The sequence below is a fragment of the Corylus avellana genome, chromosome 10, assembly GCF_965113065.1.
Source record: "Corylus avellana chromosome 10, dhCorAvel1.hap1.2, whole genome shotgun sequence".
In the NCBI taxonomy this organism is placed as follows: Eukaryota; Viridiplantae; Streptophyta; class Magnoliopsida; order Fagales; family Betulaceae; genus Corylus; species Corylus avellana.
Window position 1 is genome coordinate 20,091,633 of NC_142499.1, and position 17,177 is coordinate 20,108,809.

At 30.5% G+C, this 17,177-nt stretch overlaps 1 protein-coding gene and 1 long non-coding RNA gene across 2 annotated transcripts; both read left to right on the forward strand.

The window, feature by feature from the left end:
- Nucleotides 1-2,461: 2,461 nt before the first annotated feature.
- On the forward strand, nucleotides 2,462-4,752 carry LOC148583480 (uncharacterized). The gene is made up of 4 exons (XR_015909297.1): nucleotides 2,462-2,496; nucleotides 4,345-4,410; nucleotides 4,491-4,519; nucleotides 4,646-4,752. It is a non-coding gene; the product is annotated as an uncharacterized LOC148583480 (long non-coding RNA).
- Nucleotides 4,753-10,572: 5,820 nt separating this feature from the next.
- LOC148583481 (uncharacterized) lies at nucleotides 10,573-16,916 on the forward strand. Its single transcript, XM_088511473.1, has 9 exons — nucleotides 10,573-10,698; nucleotides 13,458-13,529; nucleotides 13,637-13,714; nucleotides 13,819-13,945; nucleotides 14,035-14,106; nucleotides 14,218-14,361; nucleotides 16,323-16,388; nucleotides 16,469-16,497; nucleotides 16,624-16,916. Exons 2-9 carry the CDS (start codon nucleotides 13,466-13,468, stop codon nucleotides 16,704-16,706), a joined length of 663 nt encoding a protein of 220 aa, XP_088367599.1. The 5' UTR covers nucleotides 10,573-10,698; nucleotides 13,458-13,465; the 3' UTR covers nucleotides 16,707-16,916.
- Nucleotides 16,917-17,177: the final 261 nt, after the last annotated feature.

The window sequence follows — 17,177 nt, forward strand, 5'->3', positions numbered from 1 at the left end:
AATATTGAACATCAAACAGCACCAAACACTAATGTTTCTGTTTTTAGGGCGCTCCAATATCATTCATGCCATTTTTTTTTAATATAAAACTACCAACATTATTTTGCTTACAAAATGTGTATGCTAACAAGAATGAGGTACATATATATCAACATTCTCATTTTTTTAGTACACTTCTTTATTTTTGTTAGAGTAATAGAAATATTTATTGAAAATTTTGTTAATGAGAAGAATTATTTAATATGTCAGTTTATGTTGTTGAGTAAATAAATATTGTTCAAAATGAACTTACGAACATTTTTCATTTTTGATAGTCAATTATTTAATTAAAGGAAAAAAAAATTGATTAGTGACAAATTTTAAAGACATTTTTTTTTAATTCGTTGATTTTCGATATGATGCTTCATTTCAAGCTCTTATTACATGCAATTTATGCATATCCATATTGAAATATTCTCTATAATTTTGTATTCATTAAAAATATATTTTTTTAAGTTTTTTTTTTTTTTTTGAATTTTTAGAAATATATGAGTTTTACTTGTATTGGAATATATTAGGTATTACACTAGCAATATCAGAAATTCTTGCCAATTTTTTATTAATATTTTGATAATCAGAGTTTTCCTCATGCTATTTTTGTTTTTTCTTTATGCTTCTTCTCATTTTAAACTACACTCTTATGAAAATAAAGATTTTAACATGTTTCAATTTGTATGGATTAAAATAAAATTAAGGGTCTTATGTTTTAATTCATTTGAATGTTTAGTTGGATTTTTTTTTTTGGGTGAGATTTTCTCGAATTTTCTGATTTTTTTGAAAGTGTTTTTTTCTCCTTTTGAAATGAAGAGGAGGTAAAAATGAACAAAAACTCTTTTGAAACATTAAAGAGATATTTAAGGATTGAACCTCATGTGGGATGATTTATTTAATTGGGTTAATTTTGAGTGGAAAATTTTGTTTTCATAAAAATTAAAAAAAAAAAAAAAAAAGTTTATTTTGTTTTGTTTTTTTCCCCCCAAATTTTCATAATTATATGAGATGTATTTGTATTGAAATATGATAGGTACTACACCTACAATATCATAACCACTTTCTAATTTTCTATTAATGCTTTGATAATCAGAAATTATGTTTTCTTTTTTCTTGCTATTTTTTATCCTATTATACTTCTTTTCATTTTAAACTATATCTATGGGAACAAAATTTTTTAACATGTTTCAATATAATTATATGGATCAAACTAAAATTAAGGGTCTTATGATAATGAATTTTTTTATGAATTCATGCATTCATGCAATGTTGTGTGTGATTGTATCACTATATTCACTAATGTACGGTATATAACCTTTAATATGTACTTTTATTGAAAGAGACATGATAGAATTTTTTTTACACACCTTCTTTAAACCTATAATGAAAAAGACTTAAAAATGTCAAAAACTACCTTTAAACAATTTTTTTTCAAAACTTTCTGTAGGGTCCCTTTATCTCCGCCACTATATGCATCCTATATTTCCTCTCCCTTCAATCTTCTTTTCAAGCACAGAACATTCTATAGTTCTTACTGACTTGACTCTTTTTTTGCAAGCACAGTGATAAAGATGGAGAATGTGACAAGAAGATTAGTTTCTTTGTTCGTATGGACTGTGATTATTGTATCTGCAGGTATGTTTTTCTCACTAATTCATCTCACATGCATTTGATTTTCAAGTCTCTCAAATTTTACCATTTTCCTCCTTAACCCCCACACTCTAAACTCTGTTGATTACAGCTTCTCACCCCGCAAAGACTGTGTCGGCGGCAATGTCTCAGGTCATGAGCAACACCTCCGATATTACAGCAATAGAGGGTATGCCCGATCATTTACTTTGTTTTTTATTTTTTTATTTTTTTAGCAAATTTATTGGCCAATTAATAGAACTAAAAAGTTAATTATTTAAAAGAATTTATTTCTTTGCAGCTGAAGCACTGATGTACATTAAGGCTTCATTCCTAAATTCAAAAAAACTTATTAGCTGGATCCCCGGGGAACCACCATGCGGTTTTCAATGGCTTTATTGTTTAGACGGCTCAGTGAGTAGCATGTTAGTATCAGACCAACGTACATGTTAGTAGCATGTTAAATGACTTTACTTTTTTTTTAACAGTTGAGTTATGATTTTGGTGCAGAAGCATAATCGATCAAAACTTGGCTGGAACTCTCTCACCATACTTGGGTAGCTTAACAAATCTTGAATATTTGTAAGTACATTTCTTTCCGAAAACCTTTAATTTGATTCGTTAATATTCTATTCTGCAAGCCTCTTCAGAAGAACCAGAGAGAATGAAGACTAATAATATTTCGTTTTGCAGGATCCTAAGAAATGTTAGTATATCCGGATCAATTCCCTCTGAGATCTGGAGGCTCCAGAAACTTAAGACACTTGACCTCTCACATAATTTTCTGGTTGGTCAAGTTCCCCGTAACTTGTCCTACTTGCCAAACCTTCGGTCTCTGTAAGTAATATAAATATGTTCTTTTTGATGTGCTTTTCTCTTTTTATGCATGATTCACTAGCATAGAACCCAAGTTATGCACGGGTAATTTTTTTTAATTATTATTTAAATTCAAATAGCTTTATGAGGAAACGTGACATTTTGAGGAAAAAAAAAAGAAAAAGAAAAAAGAATAATAATAATATTGACAAAAAAAAGGATATAGGAGAGAAAGGTGTATGATAAAAATAGCAATCAATTAGATTTTTCAAAACAACATTTAGACTTTCAAGTTACAACTTTAGCGATTTAAATGTAAACAAACTATTGAACATCAAACAGCACCAAACACTATTTTGTCAATATAATTATTAATGTACATCACACTTAAATAAACATAGAAGCTGGTGTTGGAAGCTGGTGTTGAAGGAAGAAAAAATCAATAAATAGAATGATAGTTTCGAATTTACATAAATAACATGATCAATCTAATGAACACCTAATATATAGAAACACCTAATATATGAACACCTAATACTACAGTACAATTCCTAAAACCAAATGGAACCAAAAAAAAAAAAAGCAAAATCCACCAAAAACAATTATAGACCAGATGAATCAAATTAAAGAATAAAAAAGTTTTGACACATTCAAATGGCAACTATGAAACATGTATTAAGTAGCACATGGATAACTATAGTTAAGATTATAATATAAAGGAAGAGCGAAACAGAAACCACAAACCGAATAAACTCCATATATTCCTTGTCAGAGAGAGGGCTGATAAGAATTTCTGCATAGAATCAAACAAAATCACAAATAGAATTAATTAGATGAGAGAGAGACAGAGAAGAACCTTGAAGAAGTTGCAGTAATCAAAAGTTTAAACATTTCTTTGCAAAAAAAAAAAAGAATCGAACAGAATTATAAAGAGAAAAATCATTTTAGAAAGTTACATCAGTTCATGAATTTATCTGGAAAAATGACATTACTAATAGTAACTGTAGTAAAGTTATACACCAGTACATTACTAAACATAGTGACACAAAATATTGCATGAATGTATGTATCACCAAAAAAAAAATATATTATCATAATACACTTAATTTTTTTTAATCCATAAAAAATAAAACATGTTAAATTATTTGTTTCCATATGTGTAATTTATAATGAAAATAAGTATAAAGAAAAAAAAATTAGCAAGAGGAAAATTCGAATTTTGATTATTAAGGCATTAATAATATTTGTGTGATACCTATTGTATTTCAATACAAAATAACAATTTTTTTTTAAAAAAATACAAAATAAAACAAAATCTTTCACTTAATATTTAATGCAATTAAATAAATCATTTCACGTCATATTCCTACAAAACTCAACCCAATTTAATGATCGGTCCACTCTTAAGTTAAAAACCGGTTCACTTTTTTACAAATGATGGGTTAATATATCAGTGTTTAAAAATCATATTTTAAAAAACTGGTTTATCCTTTAAAAAAATGAGTTCACACCATATCTTGCAATTCTAGGCTATATATTAATTCTAAGAGGGATTTCAGAGGGATTTCGGCTATTATATATATATATATATATATATATATATATATATAATAACAAAAACTATTTATCTTTATAGTTTAATATAGTCATCCACAATCTGACCTACTAACCATCTATATATTTATTTTTACGTCATCTTTCTTGCGATATCTTTGTAGGTCAAAACCTTTGTTTAATATATGCCATATCATTTGGCTAAAAAGAATTGATACCTGTTATACAAACAAGATTAAAACTAACTGCTTCTTCAGTACTTTGAATTTTATTTCTGGATATTGATAAGGTTTTTTCTTCTCCTTTTTTTTCTAGTGATTTATCCAATAATAATTTGACTGGTCCCATGCCCAAGGTACATCCGAGTCCGAGACCACACATGTAAGCCTCACTCTCGATCATTCCTTTTCTTCGTTTAATTCTTTGTTCAATATTTATTTATTATTTCATTTTTGATGCAGTGTTCCGATCGGCCCACCAAGTAACCAAGGTTTTGCCTATTCCCAGTTTCTTTTACTCATTGGCTTAATATATGTTTAATTTTAAATGTACTTTTTTTTCTTTTATAATTTCTTGCGATTAACTGATCAGCCTCTTGTTGTTTATGCATATAAAGTCTCTCCACCTCCCAGAGGCAACAGTATAAAAACTGCACTTGCAGTTGTAATAGCTGTTGTTTGTCTTGCGATACCTTGCTGACCCCACTCTTTCAGGCATGGAAAAGCTACAAACAAGTAGACAGAATTAGTTTTCAGTACTTTTCATGATCTTAAGAAATTGAAATCCTTGAATTCGTGGGATTAAATGTTTTGCCTTTTTTGTAGTATTCATATGTAAATCCAGATCTCTGTAATACGATATTAGCTGCATGGTTTCAAACTTAATTAATGTTCCTATTAACATTTATTTTCGCCTAGTTGCTATTAATTATTAAATGTCCTCCATATCTCTCTGTTAACATACATACTTTTTTAAAAAAATTTTAATTTGTCATTTTTTTTTCCCTTAATTTGTTTTATACTAAGAGTATTAGGAATAGATTCCTTAAATCTCATTCTCTTGCCTAAATGTAGCGAAAACTCCTAAAATATCACATATAGCATACTCTCTTAGAGTATTAGCAGCAACTTTTCTTAGTTTTTTTTTTTTTTAGTTAAACTACGTTTTGCTTTACTATTCAAATAAATTGCATTAGTAATACTAGAAGTCACTCTTGTGTCTCTCCATGAATGATATAACTCTTAAAATCACAAATGGTGATTTTAAAAGTCACCTCATTTTTTTAGGAACACAAATGGGGAAGTAGTATTTTTTTTAAGTATTCATATTTAATTTCAATTTTTTTAATGAGAAAGAGAAAAAAAAAATCTAGACCTTTAAAAAACTATAGGATAGGTTGGTTTCTACTGCACCTAATTGAAAAAAAAAAAAAAAAAAAAAAAAAAGTAGGATTGTGAGTTTGAAATTTATTAACAATTAAAATAATTTATGCAGGTTTACTACCGGCCGGGAGCTGAGGCAAGAATGCCAATAACAATACCCTCCAGTTGCAGAAATAATGATGACTGTGAAGGCAAATGTAATGAATATTGTGTTTATTGTCATTATGAAAGCCATCAGTGCAGTTGTGCACACCGCCAAACAACTTTTACAAAAGGATCCCCATGAAGATTTTGGGCTCATTTTTCACTTGGCTAATAAACCCATTGTAGGTCTCAAAATAATAATAATAATAATAAATTTATTATAACAATTATGTATTAGCAAGCTAGGTTAATAAAAGCTCTATGAATCATACAATAAACTATATAATTGAGAGAGAGAGAGAGAGAAAGAGACCACTTTACTTACCCTAAAGAAGTAGTGCTGATTCTCTCTCATTTTCTTTGAATGTCGTGTGTGAATTATTGGTGGCTTTACCCTCTTCTTTTGCCTCTTGCCTTTTCATTTCTGGAATTATATTTCACTCAAAAGCTTTTCATTTCTTGTTTCATGTTTCTACCGATTGGTGTGTGAATTATTGGTGGCATTTCTTTTAATGTTGGATCTCCGGTCCATAGAAAAAGTTCAAATCTCTCAATTATACCCCCACATGCTTACCTGACTTAACTTCCCCCTTTAGCTTGTATACAAATGACAATCTAAAAAGCTTGCATGCCACCGTAAAGAAAAGCTAATTTCTTGTTTGGAAAATTGACTTCTTTTGCTTGGTTGTAATTAAATTCCTAATTTTTTGTGGTGTTAGATATAATTGTCTCATTAACTTAAAATAATTACAACTGAGCAAAAGAAGTCAATTTTCCAAACAAGAATACACGCAATTCAAAGCTCCATTGGTGGGAACACACCAACCAGAGAACAACATCTCCCACCAGCCTCTCCCTCGTTTAAAGCACACAGCAGTGAACCCTCACCCACATGTCTTTCTTTCTATTTTAAGAAAGTTCTTTAAGCCAAATGTCTTTTCACGTATTAAAAACCGATAAATTGCTTTACAATATAACCGGGCAAGATTAATTTCAGCTATCAAATTCCAGCACTCGGGATCTTTTTCTCTCATGGTTTATTTTTAAAATATTTATCAGTTTTTTTATGCACTAAAAGAAAAAAGAATCTGAAGCATATTTTAAATAGTACAAATGAAACATCTGTGCAAACTCAAAATTATATCTCTTCTGGATAATATATAATTGTTTTATAGATTCAGTTTCATTATTCACCCAGCTTGCTGCCTAAGAAAATGGAAACAAGAAGCAAAACAAAGCAATTAAAGAAATAAAAATGCAACAAAAGGGTTGATATAAGTACGTACTTCAATTGGTAATTCTAACTAAAAGGAAATACAGTATATACAAGGCATGTACAATGACTCTACGTGAGGGTAAATGTATTATTCTTTTGCCTTAAAAGAAGCGGCCAACTAAAATAAATACTTAACAAGAATTTTTCCATTTATCAATATAGCTTAAACGACATGCCTCTTCACAAAGAAAGATAAAACTCGATCGGAACCAAAATAATTTCATTCATTTTTAAAAATATTTTTTTTAATTCATATATATATATATATATGCTATTTCCAGTTCGATCAGTGCTTATCATTTGTTCTTATTTAACTACTGTATGTTGTTAGGTAGAAGAAGCCTATGTAACTTTGATTATTTGGATGCTAATTAAATCACTATAAAGCACTTTTTCCACTGCATAAATTATTTGAAAAACATTGACAGAGCAATGGAAAGCTTGACAGATAACAAGAATATTAGAAAACCTTTAATTTACTGCAAGTGATGAAAACATGGACAGAGAGAGACCTGAACTGGAAATAAGAACAAATGATAGATCTAGCTAGAGAGAGTTATTTCACAAATCATAGATTATTTTGGTTAGAGAGAGACCTGGCCGGGGAGGAGTGAGCACCAGCACCGTTGGGGGAGGAGGCCGGAGAGAGAGAGAGAGAGAGAGAGTAAAAAAGGGGTTGTGCGGGACAAGCAAATGTCATATGGTAGATTGAAGTAATATAAGGGGCGCAATTTGACCATTTTAAGTACCGACCAAGCTAATTACTTAATGTCTAAGGATATACAATATTAGTTTTTAAATACTCTTAATTGTATGGCTTTAAAAAGTTGAACATCACTACAGTTGGACACTTCCGAGTAGTATTGTATCTGGTAAATTCCCAGCTGGCTGGCGCCATGTTGTTTTGGCCTCTTTCAAGCTCATCCCATGTGCACCAGCAGGTCCAGAACAGCTTTATTTCTCTCAAAGCTCTCTCCAGCTGATGCCATGATCATTCCCTTTCTCTCTATAGAAAAGATACCATTTGTTCCTCGGTCTCTTGGCCATGTGATCATGACCATAAATAAACTTGTTTCTGATCACTTAATTAATTAAGACGAAAAAAGGCTAACAAGTGGGAAGATATATATGGAGCTAGCATTAATATATACTTGAAGTGGGCACAAGCTTTAGCCTCAGCATGGGGCTTCATATATGTTGCTTCTGGGTCTCAGATAGGTAGCGCCACCGCCAGTGCGGTTGTACTGCTGTCCTTCCTGGAGTTTGATGATTAATGCTTCAGTACTATTGCTTCGATCCACACAAATTTTGGATTCATATATATTTCTTTTCTTCCTTTATTTGACTTAATTCTTGCATGCATGATGTTTATGAGGTTAATTCATGAAATCTGCGCCTACTACACACACCATTAGTTTTGGTTGATTTTTTAGAGTAATGTTATATAAACTACACTACGATCCCACTAATATCAATTCAAATATGATAGTAATTGATTTTAATATTTCATTGTGATTATCTCATACATGATTGTGTTCAAATCTGATTTATAAATAGGAACTATTTGAATTATAATTTATTATTAATTAAGCAATAGATGTAACAAAGTGGTGGACACATGTGTTTAATATTGACCCACCCGTAAAATATCTTGTCTCAATTTCTCTTTATATTCCTCTTTATATTTAATTGCATGTGGTATTATGAATTTCTTCATATCGATCGTAACAAACTGTGAGATTCTTTAGCAATAATTCAGATCGGTTTGAGTTTTTAATTTTAGAAAGTGCGATCAAAACATAATAATTTTAAAATGTGAGATTTAAAAATTGAATTTTTACCAACGTATTTAAGCATCTTGCAAAATCACAATTTAACCTTTAAAATTGTAATTTAGCATTTAAAATTATACATAAAGGTCAAAAGGAACACGTACTCCCATCCGTGTGTGTGTATATATATATATTGGATAGTGAATGGACATTTGCCCATTCTTTTGAACTTCCGAGACGTTTCATTTTAACAAGACGACAATATTTCCCAGAAAATCAAAAGAATCAGCAACGTATACATGCAAGAAGAGCCATAGAGGAACATGTACATGTATAATCATTGGTGTGTGGACATAATTAATTTCGTTATAATCGAAGAAACAGTAGCATGAATTTCTAGATATGGGCTGTCTTTGCATTCGACGGCGTAAAAAGAAACAATATATGTGTCCGTGATCAGCCGGTGGCATGCAATTCGTGTTTATGTGTCAGGTTTGGATTGTGCATGTTAAGGTATGAGTATAAAAATATATACATCAAATATAATTTGACTCATTTAATTAAACGGTTCAAACCCCTCAATCTTAATCTTTTAATTTTGTATTGAATTCTTCATATAATGTTTTCGGGTTATGTAAAAAATTACTAGACATTATGTCTCCCGTCGATATATGGGTATAAGAATATTTAGGTAAATCTTAATTCGACCAATTTAATTAAACTCGTCAAACTTTTCAATCCTAACCTCACATCTGGTGCAGGGACAGAAACAAAGTTTGGTACGTATGAGTAAGGGCCAAGGACCAAAAATTTTAATGGGTATGGGTCAATAGAAAAATATATATATATATATACCTTATATTTTTTTTTTCCGTGTGTTTGGGTACATGGCCTACACGGGCCACCCCATCTCCGTCACAGCCTATCGTGCAAATACACATGCTTATAAATAAGCTTATTATCCAGGTGGTAAACCCACTAGCTAGTGGCCTAAAAGATATATGGCGTTGTTGTTTTCATGAATGCTGTTGCCGAAGGTACTTGAGGATTTAGTGGTAGCACTGGCTTTGATTTCTCTTAAGTAATTAATTCAACTCATAATACATTTATTTGTGTACCGGCTTTAAAGCCAATTCAATTTCTTTCGTTTGAATAAATTTTAAGCTCCAGTACCAAAACGTTTATCTAGATGGCAAATAAACGTACACTGATCGAAATTAGATGAGAAATAGGAGTATTACCATATCATGTTCATTGCTACAGACTATTCCAACTGAAAGTTTGATGGCGATGCATGCAATCTTCTTCTTCTTTTTTTATTTTATTTTTTTAATTTTTATGTAATCATCATATTCGATCTTGTAATTGTTATATTTGTTACATAATTAAAGAAAAATATTGGTGGATCGAGTAGTTAATGAACATTCTTTTATTATGTTTTCAGAATATTTACTATGCAGGCCAGCAACCAAAGTTTTGAATTTTCAGGGTTTAATATGGTCAATAATTATCATCGTGGATCTGATAACATCCAAAAACGACACCGTGGGGACAGTCTGTCTAGGTGCACACTGCACAGACATTAAAAGAGATGGGTATGCACGCGTGAGTGTTCCTTTTGTAAAGGGAATCTAGGGATGGTTGGGCGCAATGGAAAAGCCAAAGTTAAACATACCCATCTCAGGCTTCTGGCCGCCAAGTAAGTGGATTCCTGATACCAAGTAAATACATTCCATTTTAGGAAGAAGCTTCTTACGTGACTTTCTATGCATAAAAGATTGAAAACGAGATAAGGATCCAAGAGTGCAAAAGGTCATACCCAAATAATTAAGCCAAATATAAAAAATAAAAAATAAAAATAAAGTTCCGTACACAATCACATGGGATGGGACCAAGTTAAAACTGAAGACAATTATTTGTTTGCGTTATTTATACGTAGGATTGTCATTCTACGTTGGGAAAGGCACAACAGAATAGAAACTACCAAATCATAGTTCCCTCGTTAAGTTTCATTCCCCCCTCCCTTTTACTTTGCTCTCCTTACCCATATCTCTTTTTTCTTCTTCACACAGCCAGACAGAGACAGAAACCCGAGGTAAATCTTATGGCAAATCTTTTTGTGAGTTTTTTTTTTTTTTTTTCATTTTCCTTTTGCAGTTGATTTCAGTAACCTGTTCTCATCATTGCTATACTATCATTGATTCTGAGTTCTTTCGAACTCGAGCACTTACGAGAAATGCATGACTATTATTATTTGTTAATCCCAAAAAAAAAATTTATTTTCCTATCTTTTCTTTCGTTAGTTTTCTGAAACATGTTCCACACACCCGCACACTAAAAGTTTAATTTAATTTTATTATTATTAGTTAAAAAACAAAAAAACAGAAAATTGAGGAGTGGCTGTCGGTGGCAGCCACCCCTTGTGGTAGGCCCGAATGGCCACCCCCACCACAGGGATGGCTCGTGAGCCACCCCAGAGGTGGCCGGAGCCACCGCCGCCACCTCTGGGGTGGCTCGCGGGCCACCCCTGAAAGCCACCCCCATCATATACAAATACAAGTACATGATGGCTGCTGTTCCTGTTCCTCCTGAGCTCCTCATTCCCGTTAGCAGGACTTCCTCTGACCCGGCTGCTTCCCACTCTCCCTGTAATGACCCTTAACTCTTGTTGACTTTTTGTTCTTCAATCTCTGCTTACTTTTATGATGGGCTGCTCCTTTCTTCTCCTTTTTTAACTGATCTGATGTGGGTCTAATTCTCTCTCTTCACTTGCACACGCGCACACAAACACACAATATGCTACCTGTTTCAGTCTCTCAGTTTCTTATCTGGGTTTTGCCATTTGATGTGTGTTTGTAGTTGTTTGATGTGGGTTTGCTCAGTGTGTTGTGTGTGCGTGTTAAAGTTTGTGCCTTTTGTTATACAGCTGCAGTCTTTTCATGATGGGTTGCTTTCTTTTCCTGCCATTTATGATGGGCGGTGCCACCACAGGGGTGGCCCCCTGTGGTGGGGGTGGCCATTCGGGCCTCCCCCAAGGGAGGGGAGCACCCTAAAAATAGAAACATTAATGGAAAAATTTGGCATAAACTGTTAGAAAATTTGATATTCATTTAGAAAATAACCCTGGGGAAGACGTTGTGAAAAAGTTAATAAATACTGAAGAAGTTTAGAAAAATTTGGCATAAACTGTTTGAAAATATTGAACATCAAACAGCACCAAACACTAATGTTTCTGTTTTTAGGGTGCTCCAATATCATTCATGCCATTTTTTTTTAATATAAAACTACAAACATTATTTTGCTTACAAAATGTGCATGCTAACAAGAATGAGGTACATATATATCAACATTCTCATTTTTTTAGTACAGTACTTCTTTATTTTTGTTAGTGTAAAAGAAATATTTATTGAAAATTTTGTTAATGAGGAGAATTATTTAATATGTCAGTTTATGTTGTTGAGTAAATAAATATTGTTCAAAATGAACTTACGAACATTTTTCATTTTTGGCAGTCAATTATTTAATTAAAGGAAAAAAAAAAAAATTGATTAGTGACAAATTTTAAAGACTTTTTTTTTTTAATTCGTTGATTTTCGATATGATGCAATTCATTTCAAGCTCTTATTACATGCAATTTATGCATATCCATATTGAAATATTCTCTATAATTTTGTATTCATTAAAAATATATTTTGTTAAGTTTTTTTTTTTTTTTTTAATTTTTGGAAATATATGAGTTTTACTTGTATTGGAATATATTAGGTATTACACTAGCAATATCAAAAATTCTTGCCAATTTTTTATTAATATTTTGATAATCAGAGTTTTCCTCATGCTATTTTTTTTTTCTTTATACTTCTTGTCATTTTAAACTACACTCTTATGAAAACAAAGATTTTAACATGTTTCAATTTATATGGATTAAAATAAAATTAAGGGTCTTATGTTTTAATTCATTTGAATGTTTAGTTGGATTTTTTTATTTTTATTTTTTTTGGGTGAGATTTTCTCGAATTTTCTGATTTTTTTGAAAGTGTTTTTTTCTCCTTTTGAAATGAAGAGGAGGTAAAAATGAACAAAAACTCTTTTGAAACATTAAAGAGATATTTAAGGATTGAACCTCATGTGGGATGATTTATTTAATTGGGTTAATTTTGAGTGGAAAATTTTGTTTTCATAAAAATAAAAAATAAATAAATAAATAAAATTAAAATTAAAAAAAAAAATTAAATTTTTTTAAAAAAAATTGGTTTTTTTTGTTTTTTTTTCCCCCCAAATTTTCATAATTATATGAGATGTATTTGTATTGAAATATGATAGGTACTACACCAACAATATCATAAATTCTTTCTAATTTTCTATTAATGCTTTGATAATCAAAAATTATGTTTTCTTTTTTCTTGCTATTTTTTTTTCCTATTATACTTCTTTTCATTTTAAACTATATCTATGGGAACAAAAATTTTAACATGTTTTAATATAATTATATGGATCAAACTAAAATTAAGGGTCTTATGATAATGAATTTTTTTATGAATTCATGCATTCATGCAATGTTGTGTGTGATTGTATCACTATATTCACTAATGTACGGTATATAACCTTTAATATGTATTTTTATTGAAAGAGACATGATAGAAATTTTTTTTACGTGCCTTTCTTTAAACCTATAATGAAAAAGACTTAAAAATGTAAAAAGCTACCTTTAAAAAAAAAAAAAAAATTAAAATTTCTGTAGGGTCCCTTTATCTCCGCCACTATATGTATCCTATATTTCCTCTCCCTTCAATCTTCTTTTCAAGCACAGAACAATCTATAGTTCTTACTGACTTGACTCTTTTTTTGCAAGCACAGAGATATAGATGGAGAGTGTGACAAGAAGATTAGTTTCTTTGTTCGTATGGACTGTGATTATTGTATCTGCAGGTATGTTTTTCTCACTAATTCATCTCACATGCATTTGATTTTCAAGTCTCTCAAATTTTACCATTTTCCTCCTTAACCCCCCACATTCTAAACTTTGTTGATTACAGCTTCTCACCCCGCAAAGACTGTGTCGGCGGCCGTGTCTCATGTCATGAGCAACACCTCCGATATTGCCGCAATAGAGGGTACGCCTGATCATTTACTTTGTTTTTTGTTTTTTTTAGCAAATTTATTGGCCAATTAATAGAACTAAAAAGTTAATTATTTAAAATAATTTATTTCTTTGCAGCTGAGGCACTAATGCACATTAGGGCTTCATTCCTACATTCAGAAAAACTTCTTATTAGCTGGATCCCCGGTGAATCACCATGCGGTTTTCAATCGCTTTATTGTTTAGACGGCTCAGTGAGTAGCATGTTAGTATCAGACCAACATACATGTTAGTAGCATGTTAAATGACTTTTTTTTTTTTTTTTTTAACAGTTGAGTTATGATTTTGGTGCAGAAGGATAACTGATCTAAACTTGGCTGGAACTCTCTCACCATACTTGGGTAACTTAACAAATCTAGAATATTTGTAAGTACATTTCTTTCCGAAAACCTTTAATTTGATTCGTTAATATTCTATTCTGCAAGCCTCTTCAGGAGAACCAGAGAGAATGAAGACTAATAATATTTTGTTTTGCAGGATCCTAAGAAATGTTGGTATATCCGGATCAATTCCCTCTGGGATCTGGAGGCTCCAAAAACTTAAGACGCTTGACCTTTCACACAATTTTCTGGTTGGTCAAGTTCCCCGTAACCTGTCTTACTTGCCAAACCTTCGGTCTCTGTAAGTAATATAAATATGTTCCTTTTGATGTGCTTTGATTCACTAGCATTGAACCCAAGTTATGCACGCATAATTTTTTTTTAATTATTATTTAAATTCGAATAGCTTTTCGAGGAAATGTAACATCTTGAGAAAAAAAAAAAAAAAAAGAATAATAATAATTTTGACAAAAAAAAAGGATATAGGAGAGAAAGGTGTAAGATAAAAATAGCAATCAATTAGATTTTTCAAAACAACATTTAGACTTTCAAGTTACAACTTTAGCAATTTAACTGTAAACAAAATATTGAACATCAAACAGCACCAAACACTATTTTGTCAATATATATAATTGTACATCACACTTAAATAAACATAGAAGCAGGTGTTGAAGGAAGAAAAAATCAATAAATAGAATGATAGTTTAGAATGATAGTTTAGAATTTACATATATAACATGATCAATCTAATGAACACCTAATATATAGAAACAACCAAGGGGAAGAAGTTTCTTTGTTGGCCTTTCAACTCAAACAACCGCAACTTTCTTTTTGCTGTAGAGAACAACACAGGGTAAAAAGAAAGTGCATAAATAAAGCTTTGCTTCTAATGAGTTACATTCCGTGCTTTTCACATATTGAAACCTTAAAGAAATACTACAGCACAATTCCAAAAACCAAATGGAACCCAAAAAAAAAAAAAAAGAAGCAAAATCCACCAAAAACAATTATAGACCAGATGAATCAAATTAAAGAACAAAAAAGTTTTGACACATTCAAATGGTAACTATGAAACATGTATTAAGTAGCACATGGATAACTATAGTTAAGATTATAATATAAAGGAAGAGCAAAACAGAAACCATTGACCGAATAAACTCCATATATTCCTTGTCAGAGAGAGGGCTGATAAGAATTTCTGCATAGAATCAAACAAAATCATAGAGAGAATTAGATGAGAGAGAAAGACAGACAAGAACCTTGAAGAAGATGCAATAATTGAAAAGTTTAAACATTTCTTAGCAAAACGAAAAGAATCGAAAAGAATCATAAAGAGAGAAATCATTTTAGAAAGTTACATTAATTCATGAATTTATCTGGAAAAATGACATTACTAATAGTAACTGTAGTAAAGTTATACATCAGTACATTACTAAACATAGTGACACAAAATATTGCATGAATGTATATATCACCAAAAAAATATATATATATTATCATAATACACTTAATTTTTTTTAATCCATAAAAAATAAAACATGTTAAAATATTTGTTTCCATATGTGTAATTTATAATGAAAATAAGTACAAAGAAAAAAAAAATTAGCAAGAGGAAAATTCGAATTTTGATTATTAAGGCATTAATAATATTTGTGTGATACCTATTGTATGTATTTCAATACAAAATAACAATTTTTATTATTTTTTTTTTGTAAATACAAATAAAACAAAATCTTTCACTCAATATTTAATTCAATCAAATAAATCATTTCACGTCATGCTCCTACAAAACTCAACCCAATTTAATGATCGGTTCACTCTTAAGTTAAAAACCGGTTCACTTTTTAACAAATGATGGGTTAATCACTGTTAAAAAATTATATTTTAAAAAACTGGTTTATCCTTTAAAAAAATGGGTTCACGTCACATTTTGCAATTCTATGCTATATATTCTAAGAGGGATTTCTGCTATTATATATATATATATATATATATATATATATATATAATAACAAAAACTGTTTATCTTTATAGTTTGATATAGTCATCCACAATCTGACCTACTAAGCATCTATATATTTATTTTTACGTTATCTTTCTTGCGATATCTTTGTAGTTCAAAACCTTTGTTTAATATATACCATATCATTTGGTTAAAAAGAATTGATACCTGTTATACAACAGGATTAAAACTAACTGCTTCTTCAGTACTTTGAATTTTATTTCTGAATACTGATAAGGTTTTTTCTGTTTTTTTTTTAGGGATTTGTCCAATAATAATTTGATTGGTCCCATGCCCAAGGTACATCCGAGTCCGAGACCACACATGTAAGCCTCACTCTCGATCATTCCTTTTCTTCGTTTAATTCTTTGTTCAATATTTATTTATTATTTCATTTTTGATGCAGTGTTCCGATCGGCCCACCAAGTAACCAAGGTTTTGCCTATTCCCAGTTTCTTTTACTCATTGGCTTAATATATGTTTAATTTTAAATGTACTTTTTTTTCTTTTATAATTTCTTGCGATTAACTGATCAGCCTCTTGTTGTTTATGCATATAAAGTCTCTCCACCTCCCAGAGGCAACAGTATAAAAACTGCACTTGCAGTTGTAATAGCTGTTGTTTGTCTTGCGATACCTTGCTGAGCCCAATCTTTCATGCATGGAAAAGCTACAAACAATTAAGTAGACAGAATTAGTTTTCACTTTTCATGATCTTAAGAAACTGAAATCCTTGAAATCATAGGATTAAATGTTTTGCCTTTTTTGTAGTATTCATATCTAAATCCAGATCTCTGTAATACGATATTAGCTGCATGGTTTCATACTTAATTAATGTTCCTATTAACATTTATTTTCGCCTAGTTGCTATTAATTATTAAATGTCCTCCATATCTCTCTGTTAACATGCATACTTTTTTTAAAAATTTTAATTTGTCATTTTTTTTCCCTTAATTTGTTTTATACTAAGAGTATTAGGAATAGATTCCTTAAATCTCATTCTCTTGCCTAAATGTAGCGAGAAATCCTAAAATGTCACATATAGCATACTCTCTTAGAGTATTAGCAGCAACTTTTCTTAGATTTTTTTTTTTTAGTTAAACTACATTTTGCTTT